Genomic DNA, 16318 nt, shown 5'->3' with positions numbered 1-16318 from the left:
GGTCCCACCCCTCCCTGTCCAAGTCGCAAAGACACTTCTTTTCCTTAAAAATGCATGCAAAACGTTGTATTCAGTTCCAGGGTATGTAACAGAAAAAGAATTTCTTCCAAAATATTTAAGTAAAAAAATAAATATTCCAGAAGCAGTGGCCATCATTATTCCGGGGCTTTCCTTACCCCTGGCACACCAGCAAGTCACCCAGGAGGGACTTGCTCCTACCCCACTTACATTCCAGTCAATTCATTTTTATTTTTCTTTAAACCCCAGGATTTCTTTTCTACTAGAATTATTCATAATGAAAACATTAACAAAAGCAATTGTGAGCCTTTATTGAGTACCAGCTGTGTTGAAACACTGGGCATATACTTACCAGAGGAAGTGGTTAAAATGGTTATTTCCATCACAAGGATAAGACAGTTGAGGCAGAATATTAGGAGACTTGCTCTAGGTCATACAGGTAGTTGAACCAGGATTAGAATCTAGGTAGTCAGACACCCAAGGCTCAGTTCAGTTCAGTCACTCAGTTGTGTCTGACTCTTTGTGACCCCATGGGCTGCAGCACGCCAGGCTTCCCTGTCCATCACCAACTCCCAGAGCTTGAACTCATGAACATCTAGTCAGTGATGCCATCCAACCATCTCATCCTCTGTTGTCCTCTTCTCCTCCTGCCCTCAATCTTTCCCAGCATCAGAGTCTTTTCCAGTGAGTCAGTTCTTCACATCAGATGGCCAAAGTATTGGAATTCCAGCTTCAACATCAGTTCTTCCCAAGAATATTTAGGACTGATCTCCTTTAGGATGGACTGGTTGGATCTCCTTGCAGTCCAAGGGACTATCAAGAGTCTTATCCAATACCACAATTCAAAAGCATCAGTTCTTCGGTGCTCAGCTTTCTTTATAGTCCAGCTCTCACATCCATACATGACTTCTGGAAAAACCATAGCCTTGACTAGACGGACCTTTGTTGGCCAAGTAATGTCTCTGCTTTTTAATACGCTGTCTAGGTTGGTCATAGCTTTTCTTCCAAGGAACAAACATCTTTTAATTTCATGGCTGCAGTCACCATCTGCAGTGATTTTGGAGCCCAAGAAAATATAGTCTGTCATTGTTTCCATTGTTTCCCCATCTATTTGCCATGGTATGATGGGACCAGATGCCATAATCTTAGTGTTTGAATGTTGAGTTTTAAGCCAGCTTTTCATTCTCCTCTTTCACGTTCATCAAGAGGCTGTTTAGCTCCTCTTCACTTTCTGTTCTGCCCATTGATTTATTCTGAAGTTTGCTGAAAATAGTATAGTTTGTTCATGCTGCTCCACTGTCTTCGAAACTCACAGAATATATAAAATAGGTGTGTTTTATCCTATAGAGATTAAACCTCAGGAAAACTGAGCTAAAAAATGACAATTTGTAGAGTTAGTTGTTGAGAATTTAAAGATTTCATTGTCCAGTGAACCGAGTGCCTTGGAGAATCTGGATGTGCCCAGGGGGACAGAACCTACAAGAAACCGCCACACCTTATGAAAAAATACCCAGTGATTCTAAGATTTTATAGGAGTTTATGGGAGAGTGTGGGGCGTGCTTTCAGACTGCTGACTGTGGAACGGCAGACATGTATGGTTTCAAAGCAGGAAAGAAGCTGTGAGAAAGAAGAGTTCAGTGGACTCATGCTTTTTTAACTGAAAAATTAACAACATTGAGACAGTCTTAGGCACATGGGTAGGACAGACTGAGTTATAATATACTCTGAGGGATAGTAATAAAGAGCTTGGTTTTCACTAGAAACATACACAGGCTATCCAAATGGGTCTCTACAGTTTCACGGAGCCTGAGAGTCCAGTTGTAGGGCCTGGAATAAGATCCATCTGTTTAGCTGGCAATCCTTAAGAAGGTGGACAGATCAGAAAGTTCAGTCCTAGAGAATAGACATTCTGACAGCTGCTGATCTTTGTGTCCTGCACTGAATGATTTGTGCATTAAAAAAAAAAAAAAAAAAACAGTAATATTTATCAGAGAGTCATACAGAAAAATTGTATCCAATCAAGAAAAGATCATGGTGCATCCACATTGCTGCAAGTGGCATTACTCCATTCTTATTCATGGCTGAGTAATATTCCACTGCTTACACATAGCACATCTTCTTTATCCACCCATCTGTCAGAGAAAACTAAGTCAGACAGAGAAATACAAATATGATACCACTCATATGTGAAGTTTTAAAAAAATGATATAAATGAACATGTTTCCAAACAGACATAGACACACAAATTTTGAAAATAAACTTACAGTTATCAAAAGGGAAATGGATGCAGCAAGGAGGAATAAATTAGGAGCTTGGGATTAACACACACACTATTATATATAAAACAGACAACCAACAAGGGCCTATTGTACAGCACAGGGAACTCTACTCAATATTCTGTAATAACCAATACGGGAAGTGAATCTGAAAAAGAATGAATATATACATATTTGTAACTGAATTTTATGCTGTACGCCTAAAACCAACACAACGCTGTAAACAACGATATGCCAAGAAATCTTTTTAAGTCATTAAAACAAACAATCATTGTGGTCTTGAAAAACAAACAGTCTAGCAAAGGAAGGGCATAACACAAGGAGGACTCAAAACGTGTGTCCCTCCTCTAAACATTTCTTCTCTTTCGTTCATTAGTTTTGTAAATATTTATTGGGTCTCCCCCATGCATGGGCTTCCCAGGTGGTGCAGTGGTTAAAAATCTGCCTGCCAATGCAGGAGATGCAGGAGACACCAGTTCAATCCCTGGGTTGGGAAGATCCCCTGGAGGAGGAAATGGCAACCCACTCTGGTATTCTTGCCCGGAGAATCTCAAGGACAGGGGAGCCTGGCGGGCTGCAGTCCACCGAGTCACATTCTGATGTGACTTAGCGACTGAGCACGCATGTACCCTATATACTCGGAAGGTTGTGTCCTTATCAAGGGCTTTGCATCATCACTCAAATGGTTATGAAGTATTGGCTAGAATCTCCTGGCTCCAGGATTTTCCTGTCCACTCTGCCTCCAGAGGGATCCTTCTAGAGGGACCTGACGGTATTATCCTATCTTTATACGCTTTAATGACTCCCTGGCTCCTGCAGCAAGAGACATGGAACTGGGGGTCCTTAAGCTGGTTTTGACCCATAGACATGTTTTCCCTCTACGTGTGTTCTTTAAAATGTGGATAAGTCCTCAACATGTAATGTTTTAATTTTTCATATAAATCCGAATCAGCAGCTTCTCTTTAAAAGTTGGAAGGTCTGACATCCGGCACCACTGGCCAAACTGACCGCTACATTTAGACAAAGAACCTCTTCTCCTGCTTGCCACAGTCCCTGATGGCTTCAGCTCCACCTGCTTTGTTCATTTACATTCATGCTTGGACCAAGGGAGATGTAAGAGTTTGAAATCCCTTGAGGGATGGGATAACGTCTATGCAGAGTATGTCTCCAAGGATCTTCACAGCTTGAAACTCTTTGGTTTCATCCTTTGTAAAGACCCCCTGTTCCAGCCACAGTGAATTCTCTGTAGTTCACTAAATGACAAGCTTTGTCATCCTCGGGCCCCTGACTCATGATGGACTCTCTGCTTGAACAACCCTCCCTCCAGCTTCCTTTCCTGCCTAAAAGAATCTCATTTATCCTCAAGACTTAGTCCAATGTCTCCGTGGAACGTTCCTCAATCCCACCAAAGAGTTATTTGCTTCTACCCAAGTGTTCCCACAGCACTATGTGGCTCTATTACTATTGCAATTCTAATAGAAATCAAAATTCAAAATTCTATTTGTCCAGTTGGAAAATATATTTCTTGAAAAGGAGGACTCTATCCACTCCATAGGGCTTCCCAGGTGACTCAGGGGTAAAGAATCCACCTGCCAATGCAGGAGGCGCTGGTTTGATCCCTGGGTCAGGAAGATCCCCTGGAGAAGGAAATGGCAACCCACTCCAGTATTCTTGCCTGGGAAACCCCATGCACAGAGAAGCCTGGCGGGCTACAGCCCATGAGGTTGCAAAACAGTCAGACACGACTTAGCGACTAAACAACCACCACCCACCTCCATATCCCCGACTCTTCATACGGCGCCCGGCACCTGGTAGGCACACGATGTTCACTGAATGCACAAAAAGCTGGATGAATGGATGCATGAATGGATACTTCCAGGAGAACGCTTTATCTGTGTCACAAGACTATGACATTTAAAATAAGGGAAGTAATGACTTGAAACCAAATTTCAAAGTTTGATAATGATCATGACATCTCCAGATAGCAGCTCTTAAAAGTTCCTGTTCATCGCAGCCTTTCAGGGAAAACAAGCCTTGAGAAAATGAAATATAAACAACAGAAGTGAGTGCATTTTAAGTAAAAGAGACTTAAAATCGATAGGGCACCACGTCTCGGTGTGGAGGGGCGAATCATCATGCTGCATTCAGAGAGCTGAAGGTGAAAGGACCCAGAGCGTGTCTCTTATTAGCTAGTGGTCTCTCTGGGAGCGTCTGCCCTGAGGAGCGGAACATCTGGGCCCCCGAGTGGCAGGAAGAAACCATTTATCTGGAGTGGGCATGTGGACACGAGCCACCATGAGTAAAGCAGTTCTTAGAGCTGTGCACCACAGCTCTCCACTGTGGAGCACGAGACAGACTGCCCTATCTGGTCTTGAGATGATTCCATGCAGCCACGTCGCTAGTCCTGGACAGTGAGTCGTGAGCCCAAAAGAGGTGTGCCTTGTGGCCGCAGCATTTAAATACCAGCATGAGACTCTCCAGGGTGATCTTCATTCTCCCAGAGCAACATTGTCGGCCTAGGACACGGAACAGACCAGTCAACCTGCAGTAGACACATCACATAGCAAGACAACGTGTGCCATCATGGCTACTAATTCTTGGGACTGCTGCTTACCCCAGCATAACACAGCCTGTCCTGACTAATACAACAGAGGGCTCTGGCTTGCTGCAAGTGGCAGAACTAAGACTGACAGCTGGAAATTCTAGGAAGACTGATTCTCTGCAATTTAAGAAAAAGATGTACAAAGTATACAAAGATGGAATGAACTACTTAGGTTATTGTTCATTCATACAGTGTACACTAAATTCTACCCTGGGTAAGTGTTCTATAGACAAAATCCTCATCTCTCTGGAGGTAAGGGGCAAGCTTCTCTTCACTCAAGATGTTTGTTTGGATGGACCCGAAAGTTTTGACTCAACGAATTAACTCTAAAAATACCTGCCAACCTGGAACTTCAGGATGTCTATTTCCTCTGGTCTAAAAAAGAAAAAAAAAAATCTATTTATTTAAAGTATTCCTTTGCCTCAAGCCATTTACTGACCCACTGAGTTGTCTGAATTTAATGTAATTTTCCCAGCAAATAAGTCCCTTGCAGGCCAATACTCTTATTCTTCCTTCGCATCTTTCTCATGCTATTTAGGACACAATAGTTTATTGTCTGTCCTCCTAGGAAAATAGTCAGCATTTGACACTAGCTATTATTATTAACTGATTGATATGTTTCAGATATACTTGTCTTTCAACCATTTAAATTAGGTTTGGACTTGTTTAAAAAACAAAAACAAAACAAAACAAAATAAACCAAGGAGCACAAATATATTACCCTAATAATTTTCAGGCAAAATGATTCTTCCTTCTGAAAAAAAAAAAACCCTTAGCCCCGTACTATCGAATTTGTGGCCAATTACAATATTTCATTAACTTCTTAATTGGGTTAAGTGTTTAATGTATTCCTACTATGTGCCATGGGGAAAGGTTTACATAAGAGTTTACAAGATATGTTATTTCATGTACTGTACCCATCGTTACATAATTCTATGTTGTAATAGTGCCTATGAGTTCTCTGTATAAGACTTTGCAAGGGGAAAAACAAATTCAAAAGGTTGGAGCAAAACATTCCCTTGGTTTACCACCTTAAATTCTGAGGGTTTGGTGAATGACTTGGGGTAGTAGATGAGTAATGTAAAAGTATGTAAGGGAGAAGAAACAACCTTTTTTTTCAATATTTCCATTTCTGCTAAGCTTCATTTCAGGCTTTCAGAATTGGAGAATCAGCTGCCTGCTATAAGAAATTGCTAATAAGCAGCAATTAAAGACTGAGAATTTATTCTTTCCATTCCAAACCTGATGTCATCCCCAGATGGAGATATTGGTACTAGTTAGGCTATTCAGCATTTTGGTAAATGAAGGCAGAAGGATTTGGTGTCTTTTGGATCCTGTGGAGGCAGAAAAGTGGTCCAGGAAGAAACACTTGTGTTTGATTTTGTTTTGCCCACTGGGATCATTTACACCTTTTTGCTTTGCTTTAGAACCAGGAGCTGAGGTGGGCACCTGTGTCTTAAAAAGCAAGGTGCCAGTTCTCTAAAAGAACACTAATTCATGAACTTTCTACGTTCTTCCGTCTTTGCGATTGCCGACTCTGCATAAAATGACAATCAGCTGAAAAAGACGGATCAATTCCAGTGAATCCAATTCCCATTAATAGAAAAGAATGGGCATATCAGAAGCCAGGGTGAAGACAAGGGCTGCCCTCCTTTTATTTAGAAAAACCACACAGAAATACAGCACAGTCCATGTGCTGTTACCAGGACTTGAAAGTAGATTCAACCACCGTGTAAAAGATAAAGCAAGCCGGCAAGGATATCAGGCTTTTCCCAGGGTGCCTTATTCATAGACATCTGACAGAAGAGGACCTCACAGAGCTTTGAGGAAAAGCTGAGTTCTCAGCCCACAGCCACTTTCCAGGAACTTCCCTGCAAACAGTGCTCTGTACTGGCGGGACGGAGATCTGAGCCTTCTGCCTCCTGCTCCCGGAGCTTCCCTCGAAGCACAGTTATTTACAGGGGCTTCTTGAGAGAGCCAGCCTTAAGTGAACGGAACTCAAGAAAGTGCAGCTTCTAAAAAATATACCGGGGCGCCTCTGCGGTCCTTACTGTTAAAAACTGACGTTTGACAGTTCAAGCCACAAACTTAACTACACACACACACACACACACACACACACACACACACAGAAAAACACCTCGTTTCCCCAATTTCCTTAACTCTGAGTAAACAGGAGTCGTTTTCTGTGGTCATACTCCATGCGAATTTCCCAAAGACAACACGACACAAAAGACCTGTGAGCTCCCTTAGGAAAAGAGGACAAACCGAGTTCCCGTTTCCCCTCAGCCCGGGGTCCTCAGTCACCCAGCCCCCCGAGGCCTGTGGCATCTCAGTCCCCTCTGGAAAGGTCCGCTCGCCCCCGCTCCCCGAGTCCCCAGTCATTTCAGCCTCCTAACTTGCCCTTTGTGCTTCCTGCTCTTTGGAGCGAGTGGACCTCAGTTTAGGCGTCTTTGGCCAATGGGATGAAAAGCAGGAGCGCTGCCCCGGGAGGACATTAAATGAACAAGGAGTGGCGGCGGGGGAGGGGGTCTGCAGGAGGACCCCGACTCGCCCGCCACGTGCTCCGCGGAGGGGGCGCCGCGCTCCCGGATGGGGCGCTGCGGGCCGAGGGTGGGGCGCGGGGAGGGGAGCGGAGCCGCCTGGCGGGCAAGGAGGCCCTCTAGGCGGGATCGTCTCCACCGAGCGCCGCGGAGGGGAGAGCCGGTCCTGCGCCCCGGGCGGGGGGCGAGCCTCCGCCCACCGGCCGGCCTGGGTGGGGGCGCGGCGCGGGGGGGCCTCTGCCCTGACTTCCTTCTCCGCTGGCACTCAGCCACAGTCACCCCCGGAGCCCCCCCGTACCCCCCAAAACCCCAGCCAAACAGCGAACCGCGGGAGGAAGCCGCCGGCTGCAGGAGGCGGGGTGCGCGCGCGGGGGGCCCGGGAGAGGCGAGGGGCCGGGCTGGCGGCGCCCAGGGCCGCGCCGCGCCCCCCGCGTGCCCACACTTACCCTCGCGCCCGGGGGGTCGCGGCTCCGGCGCCCGTCTCGGCGCGCGCCCCCGGCCGTCCCCTGCGCCCCGGGCCCGGCCGGCGCGGGCGGGGAGGGAGCCGGGAGCGGCGCGCGGCGGCGGCGGCGGCTAGGGCTCCGGCGCGCCCCGCGGGCGGGCGGCCGCCGAGGCTCCGCCGCCAGGGGGAGAACCGGGCGGGAGCCGGGGCGGCGGCGGCGGCGGCGCGCGGGTCCGCCGAGCCCCGGGCGCAGCGTGCCCGGCCCGGGGCTGCGGCTGGATGCGCGCCCGGGCGGCTGCGGGCTCCCGCGGGGGGCGCCCCGGTGCCTCCAGACCGCGGGCGCCGCCGCCCCCGCCCCCTCCCCCCGGCCGCACCCCCTCCCTCTTCCTTCCCCCGGCCCCGCGCGCTCGCGCGCTCGCTCCGCGCCTCGCTCTCCCCTTTAAACGCCCACTCCGGATGGGAAAAGAAGACAACTTGCAGTCAAGTTGCAATTAACTTCCGCGGCGGCCGCAGCCCGGGCGGCGGCGGCACCGGAGGCCGAGCCCGCCGCCTCTGGAGCCCGACGCCGGCGCGCCCCCCGCCGCCCCCGGCGCCCCAGCCTGAGTGAGTGCCGCTTCCCTCCCCGCCCTCGCTCCTTTCTCTCTCTCTCTTTTTTTTTTGGCCCTATTCGTGCTCTTTTCCCTCGGTCTCTGCTTTGCTCGGAAGCGATCCAAACTTCACCGCGGGACCCGCGCGCGGGGCGCCTCGTGGGGGTCGCCCGGCCACAGGGGTCCCCGAGGCCCTCCTCCCGCGCGCGGCGGGATCCGGAGGGACGGCCGGGGGCCGGGGAGGGGAGGGGGCGCCCAGGCCGGGGCCGCGGGGCGCTCACTCGCCCTCCCTCGGGGTGTGGACGCGCGCACACACCTGCCCCGACAGACTACGGCTGAACGAACGCCTCCGGGCCCGCCGTGGGACCCTCTTTGGCAAGAGAAAAGGGGACTCGGGAAGCGCGCCGGGAGCTCGCGGGGACCCGCTGTGTGCGCCCCGGAGCCGGCTTGGCCGCGCGGCGCCCGGCGGGGAGCGGGAAGGTCCCGTCGGCCGGCCGCGTGCATCAGGCTCAGCATCCGTCCCGGCCCGCGCGCCCGCCGGGGGCGGCGAGGGGGGCGCGGGAAGTTTGCGGCAACTTCTCCAGCCCGGAGCCGCTCGGCGCCGGGGCGCTCAACTTGGAGCCGGGAGTTGGAAAGCGGCGGCGCCGGGCGTGTCGAGCCCTCGCCGGCGGTAGGCAGGTGGGTCCTGACCGGCTCCCGGGGCGAACGCGGGCGGGGCTGGGGGTCGGGCTGAGGGCCGCAGGGCGCGCCGCCCTCCCCGAGGGCCGGGACCGCACCGAGGCGGCCTGCGGTCCGCGCCGAGTCTCCCCCCGCGGCCGCGGCCCGGGCGCCGCGGCCTTCGCGGGGCTCTCCGCCGCCCAGGCTCCGGGGCTGGCGGGACGCGGGTTTGCACAACCTCGGGGAGAGGTCAGGGCCGGCCGGCGGCTGCTCCGGGCAGTGACAGGCGCGTGCCGGGACCCGGGAGACCCACTGGGCTGGACGCCCGGGCGCCCCCATAAGCCACGGAGAGGGTCTCGGGGCTCTTGCTAGACGTTTCGGCCCGGATCGCCACTAGAGCGTAACACCTTTCACTTCTAAGTGTCAACCTCATGATCGCCTCTCAGAGCGCCCTGGTTGGCAACTTGGACCCTGGCGAACTTTCTCCGCAGCATTCCGGATTTTCAGGCAAACGCTGGGAGTCTTGGACTCCACATGGTTGTAAGGAGACCGAGAAAAGCGAAAGACGAAACAAGTCCTAGTCTCAGGAGAGAACCTTTCTGCCCCTACTGGCTGGGGTTCCCTCATGGGAGGCCAGGGGACCTTACTTTCCCAAGAGGACAGAGAAGGGGTTAGGACCGAGGAACACGCGACTGCTGGGGTCAGGATTTGTCCCAAGCAGGTCCCGAAATCCAGTGTTTGTGCTGCCGACAGTCATTCATGCCGCTGAAATTTTATTGAAATTTACACCCAATCTAAAGTGAATTTTTCTGAGATGTCGGGAATTAAGATTTATTCTGCAGTCAAACGTAGCTTGGGAAAAAAAGAAAAAGATGAGACAGCCAAGGTTGAGGTGTTTGCTCTAAAAATCTTTAATCTGTGTGGTACTCTGCTATGATTTAGCAGCAGTCCTTTATTTCTTTTGCATATTATTTTAATAGAACAGGAGTACGTTCATATACTGACTGCTCCAGTCTGCTGGCAAACATTAGCATTCAGGCTTACATTTTTGACAAATGTGCAGACAGGAATAGCATGAATAGGCATCTTAAATATTAACAACCTAAGCATCTGTTGTGAAACAAATTTAATATATTTACTCTGTTTTTCTCACATTGTTAGAAAAGGTTATAATAAGTGCATAATTTCAACTTTAGTTAGCAGAAGTAACTGGCTGTATCTTTCACTACCTCTCCAAGTGTTTAACACAATCAGCAGACATAAATACTTTAATTAACTTGGTTAGGCACATTATTAAATACACTTTAAAGGATGTGAATAGTATATAAAATGTAACAGTAGCGAAATATGTATCCTATTTGTGTACATTTTAAATGACTATGCATTTTATAAATATACCAGGCATGTTTATTCTTCATCTCCACTTGACACTTATTACTTTATATTTTTCCTAATGGAAACAATATTTTAAATGTAGAGTTGTTCAGTCATATGTAATACATAATATGTAAACAGTAGCTATAAAATACAAAGCATTGTTAAATTTGAGCATGGCTACATTGTAACAAGATTATACAGGAGAAATAAAAATCCCTGCTCAATTTTGTATTCCTTTCTGAATAATGAATACACATAAAGGATAAGAACAGATAGGGATTTCCCTCCTAAAGTAATAGTGCCTTAAAATGTGTGGGGGGAGGGGTTGGGGGCAGAGGGGAACAAGGGGGAGAAGCAGGGGAAAGATCAGCAGAGAAAGCAGACTTAAAGAACTTCCAAAAGTCTGAATAGTTATTTCCAGAATCAATGCATTCTTCATTTTCCCACAAGCTGAAATATGTAATAAATAATAGTTCTTTGTATGTAAAAGTATTCCAAAGGAATGCCTTTTGTTCAGTTTTTGTAATAAATTAATATATTCTTTGGTTGATAATCTACAAAAGTAGTTCTTTTGTCTCACAGCATCTTAAATGAGAACAGCAACAAAATGAATGTTGGTTTATTTCTGCACAGAAGTCTGCTGCCAGCTATAGGAACCTGTGATTGAATAAGATGATGTGCTGAGTGATGGTTCAGCAAGTCTGCATTAAATTAGCAAAAAGGGAAATATCTGGGGGAGATCTTCAGTGCTTTTTGTTCGTGTGATAGGTTGAGGATCCTAAATTAGGCCTAAAAGGTCAGGTGACAAGCACCTGTTCCTCATTATTGTTAAAACCTTTTGGTTACAAACACTGTTAAGCTAAACACAACATGGATATACAGCAGGAACTCTGTAAAGCACTCTGGTGGTTTTTCATCCGCTCTGGAAATTTCCAAAAGGGCCATACACAGATATGCCCTTCACACAAACACCTCTTCTTCTAAGACGCGTTGTCTCGGATGACTCTTGTATCCTTTTCACGCTTGAGACTGATGGAGGATGTAAACGCATGTGACTGACTCTGCCTGAACTTGTTGTAGTCAAGTGCAGATCTAGTCAAAATATTATTTTTTCAACCCTTTACAATCCACTGATTAATGATCAGAGTTTGCTCAGGTTTTAAATAGAAACCTCCCCAAATTGCCTTTTATGCTTTTTAGATAAGGTGAGTTCCCACTTTAAATGATGCCAGGAAATATTTTGCTTGGTGCTTGTACAGAAGAACAGGAGTTGCTCCATGCCGACAGAGCTTTGTGGTGTATGGAGAAGAAGAAAAGCGCATTTGACATGAGTGCTGTTTGGGTGGGTATCATCATTTGCTCTCCAAACTTGCCACTTCTCTCAAGGGAGTTCAGTAGTATTTTGATTAGAATTAAGGCATGTGATTGGATTTTTATGAATGGTTTGCCATTAGATATTTCAGAGAGCAGAATAAGCATCCATAGTGAACAGACCTCAGTAGCACAAGGTTGCAAAGTATAAAAGGTGCCAGTTGCTTTTAATTATCAAAGGAGGAGGATTTTGAGTAAATTCGGTAACTGTGATGATTAAATTCTCTATTTAAATATGCTCTTTGTCTTTTTTTGGTTTGGTGTAGTTTCTGCTTATTAAGTAGTCATTTTTAGCATTTGTGATCAGATTACAGAACCGTCATCCCTCTTGCTTTTCCAATTGATTTGGTTTGCAAACTCCAAAACTCTGGGATGCTTTTAACAAATTGGTTTACATTTTGACAGAACAGAGTTAAGTTAATTAATAGATCAGGCACGGAAAAGCCTCCATGGTAGGGTGTATTTTCTGGTAAAATGAAAGTTATGTTTCAGCACGATGAGCATCAGGCTTCAGTAATCTGTTCCTCGTGTGGAATGAACACTTCCTACTTCGAGCTAGCAGGCACCTACTGTTTATTTACGCTGCATTAAACTGACAGCTCAGCAATCAGAGGAAAAATATTACTTACCTTCCTGAAGTAAATACCAGTTTATAGGTTAGTGCACGTATTTATATTCCTGTCACCACTAAATAATGGCCCTGTCTCCACTTTAATATCTACCTGTACTCTAATCCAGGGCTTTAGACTCTTCCTGGTTGGGGGTAGGGGTCGAGAAGAGTTTTCTTATCATTTCCCAGTGGCTAAACTTAAAAAAAAAAAAAAAAGAGTTATTTCATCTTCTCATTTCTGTCCCGCAAGAATCAGTTGAAACAGATATTATACATGTTTACTTTACATACCTCAACTGTTACATCCAAATCCCAAAAGAATCCGCATGCCACTTAAAATAGTCATCTTAGAGCAACCTCAGGACAGATATGTTCAAACACATTCAAGTGTATGTTTGCTAAATTAAACTCTCTACAAAGTTCCAAAGAGATAACTTCAACTATTTGATTACTTAGATAATAGCTTTGATAAAATGTCTTCTCTCCCAAGCCTTAGATGGAATGCTTCAGTTTTTAATGGAGATCTGCAAATATGAATACAAAGCGAGACACACTGATGGATGGATGGATTGGTACAGTTAACTTTCCTCTGAAAATATTCTTGCCTCCTCCATCTTTTTGTTTAAGCAGCCAACCTTGGATTTCAACTTTTTTACAGTACTAAATTCAGGGGTCTTTTCTTTTAAATTGGAAGCCCATTCTCTTTGGAGACCCCTGGAAACATCAAAATACAGTTAAAGTTGAGCTCCAGAACTTGTGATTAATTTGAGAAAATGCTTGTTATCTAGGACATTCTGTAAGTAGCTCTAACACTCAGCCTGTCCACCCAGTTGTCAGCCTCTAATCACATACTCCATTGACATCAGAGCAGAATGTGGTCTTAATGCAGCATATAAATCAAATCTGTTACACAAGGTTCTTCTCCTTCCCTCCCAAAGAAAAAGTGTCTTCTGTGGTAATTTATATATCGTTCCTAAGTGCTATTCTCAATGGTAAGTCTGTTTCAACTTGATGTCTTCATAGAGTGTGATCAACACATTAACACACATTATTTAGTACTTTTGAACTTATGCCAATGGTACCTTTTGCTGTTTATTTTTTAAAGTCTTTTTTAAGATCAGATATTTCATTTCAGAGTAAATAGATACAGATTGTGTGTATATATATTCAGGGTGAGATTTAGTAGCTTAGCGTTTCTCCAGCATATTGGCCTATTTTTATGCTTTGAAGTTATTCTGTATCTCTTCCACAGTTGTTGCTGTCTGAAGGTTCGTAAATAGAAATTCTCATCACCTCTTTCAATGGACTTTCAAGGATGTAATTTGGTTTATGTGGCAATCCCAGCTTAGTTATGAGACATGAAAATCAGTTAACCAGTATCCCAGCATGTATGTGCCTAGATTTGGCTGACATTTATTCAGTCCAGTTATTTGATATTTGGTAGTGAAGTGTCTTGTAATCAAACATTAAGAGTTGGTTCAGTTTTCCAGTGGAGAAACGGTCTTGCTGGATAAAACCTTTAACTGTGCAATATTTTATTGCACTCATCACTCATTTGAGAGCCCGCTTATTGTGACATGAATTTTTGCTGCTCCTCAGGGGTGCAGGTCCCCCAAATGAAGCTGAGATGCTTGCAGAAGGAGCAGATGGCAGGCTGCACCTGGCCCTGCCTCTGTTAGGGTGCTGTGGACCTGCGTTGCACCCCCCCCCCCCCCACGGCCCCCTGCACCTCCCACCGACCCCTTCTCCCAGGTGTGCAGGAAATGGAGGGCGTTGTACCCGGTGAAGTGGGTGGACTCTACCCAGAGCTATGACCTGATTTGTGACGTTCCCTCAGAACTGCAGTAATGGTCCAGCTGCTTTGCAGGCAACTGGTATCCACCTCATCTGGGGGTGCTCCTGCCTTGCTAGCAGTGCCAGAGACAACTTCGTCATTGTCACCTCGCCAAAGACTCCTTCTTGAGAGCTCTCCTGGAGGGCTAAATTCTGAGAGCAGCCTCTGGTATTTGGAGGGTAAGTGCCAGAAAGGTTCCTGTTAGTTCCATGTGGGGACTCAGGGGCTCCAGCCCCCGGGAGAGACCGGGACTGAGTGTCCAGGGGAGGTCTCCATGTCTGGACGTTGCTATTTCTTGGTGAGAGGTGATTTGGAACCAGAGAGCAGCAGAAATTCTGCAGCGTGCGTGCTACTCTGGGTGGTGAGAGGTGGTGGAGAGCTCCCAGGAGAAATTACTACATCTTCCTTTCTTGAGATATTTAAAGAAAAGGTACTCAGTAATCTGTGAGAGGGGCAACTCTCTAGATGCAGTTTTCCAGGAAGCTGGGCAGAGTAGGGTGGATTGCTAGAGGTTCTTTGCTAGTCTTACTCAGTGGTTTCTGATATGCCGTTAAGAGCCTGCAAACGACAATTTGGCCTTTTAACGTTTACAGTGTTAAGGACTTTAAGGTAAAAGAGGTTGTCTGTTATAAATATTTTATTGTAATAATTATTATAAATAAAATACAACCTAGTATATGCAGATATCTTTTGAAATAGAGATAGTCCTGAATATGGTGTCTCCATAATTAGCTGTTTGATGTTGAATGCAATTGAGTTTTCCTGATCCAGTGAACCAGACAATGGAAATCATTGGGGATTAACAGCAGGGCTATGTAATGATTCTTGATATAGCAAACCTTTCTTTCCTTGTTCACTGATAAAAATATTTTATCAGTAAATAAAGCACTCAATTCAAATGCTTACAATTTTAAATTTTAAAAGGACATCCAGAATTGATGAAATAATCCAAGTGTTTCTCATTGTATTTTCGCCAACTGAAATGATACCTAGACGTTCTTTCTAATAGATTTCTCCAGACTGTGAGAGGAAGGAGTAATATTTTAATAACTATGCTTTCAATTTTTTTTCTTAGAGGTGGGCTTGTTTTGGGGTGGTGCAAGAAGACTCAAAACCAATTTAGAACATTATCTTAAAAGTTTAAAAATGACAGCCTTACTTTGCAAGGAGTCATTGTATTTTAATAATACTGTACACTTATTAGTGTTATTGGAGCAGTAGACAGTTAATTACAGCCTTTTCTGAGACATGTTAACTGTATATTAACAGTCATGTTAAAAAAGAATGATGTATACTGTTACATACAAGCTGCTGCTTGCTAGACTCCTTTCAAAATAGTCTTTCAGAATGTATGGAGTCAGATTTGGGGTCCACAATTATCAGAATGTTTTCTAATAAAGTAACTTAATTTTAAACTTTTCACTGGGATGTAAGATTTTTAATTTTCTTTTTTCCCCTTTCTCTATATTAGCATTGACTTGAGCACTTTTGCTAGTAGGTTCAGAAATCAGTGTCCCTCAGCAGTTTAGCCTTCCCACACTGTAGTTTGAGATGCCTACATTTTTGTTCTGTGATGACTTTGGCCAATATAAGCCATTCAAAGCTTATTGAGTTGATTCTCTTTACAGCATCTTTTTAGTCACTATTTCTTGAGCCAGGCTGTGCTGTCTTACAATTCTGTAAAGCATGATATGTAGGGTACATGTGAGCAGTTGATCACAGCAGTGGTTCTAAGACTATTTTGCTTTCCAGATCTAAAGCCTGGGTTTTTGCCTTGGCTTCTGGCATGGCAAACGATGGGTGACTGATATTAGTGAGGCTGAAAGCTGGACTGAGCCTGCCTTAGACATCTCTCAAACTGGTTGACTCTCTGAACTCTCAGCTAATCTGGATATGTTGACCTTGTAACCTTGTAATACAGCGCTTAAAAATGTACTGAGATTCCCACTTTATGAATTTTTAGGTGCTGCTGCCTCTATTCCAACAAGTTATTCAACTACA

General features: G+C 45.9%; 2 protein-coding genes across 3 annotated transcripts in view; one reads left to right on the top strand and one right to left on the bottom strand.

Moving 5' to 3' along the window:
- Positions 1-4162: 4162 nt before the first annotated feature.
- On the bottom strand, positions 4163-9464 carry LOC129644562 (translation initiation factor IF-2-like). The gene is made up of 3 exons (XM_055570144.1): positions 8785-9464; positions 5233-5271; positions 4163-4810 (listed from the first exon to the last, which is right to left on the bottom strand). Exons 1-3 carry the CDS (start codon positions 9462-9464, stop codon positions 4750-4752), a joined length of 780 nt encoding a protein of 259 aa, XP_055426119.1. The 3' UTR covers positions 4163-4749.
- The window catches only part of SATB1 (SATB homeobox 1), a 100371-nt gene continuing 92407 nt past the window's right edge, over positions 8355-16318 (top strand). The window contains exon 1 of one of the 2 annotated variants that reach the window (XM_055570024.1): positions 8355-8484. The gene's annotated coding sequence lies outside the window, so the exon portion shown is untranslated. Of the gene's footprint in view, positions 8485-9009; positions 9147-16318 lie in introns of those variants that run through there. The other variant, XM_055570025.1, reaches the window with a different exon arrangement.

The sequence above is a fragment of the Bubalus kerabau genome, chromosome 2 (genome assembly GCF_029407905.1).
Source record: "Bubalus kerabau isolate K-KA32 ecotype Philippines breed swamp buffalo chromosome 2, PCC_UOA_SB_1v2, whole genome shotgun sequence".
Classification (NCBI taxonomy): Eukaryota; Metazoa; Chordata; class Mammalia; order Artiodactyla; family Bovidae; genus Bubalus; species Bubalus kerabau.
The sequence above is the reverse complement of the archived record's forward strand: the minus strand, read 5'-3'. Positions and strand labels throughout refer to the sequence as shown.

Coding starts and splice junctions, on each gene's coding strand:
- LOC129644562 (XM_055570144.1), bottom strand. CDS start 9,464: ATGGGGGCGCCCGGGCGTCCAGCCCAGTGGGTCTCCCGGGTCCCGGCA. Junction 5,272..8,784: donor GCCGTAGTCTGTCGGGGCAG/GTGTGTGCGCGC, acceptor TTTCTTTTTTAG/ACCAGAGGAAATAGACATCC. Junction 4,811..5,232: donor CTGAAGTTCCAGGTTGGCAG/GTATTTTTAGAG, acceptor TCCGTGTCCTAG/GCCGACAATGTTGCTCTGGG.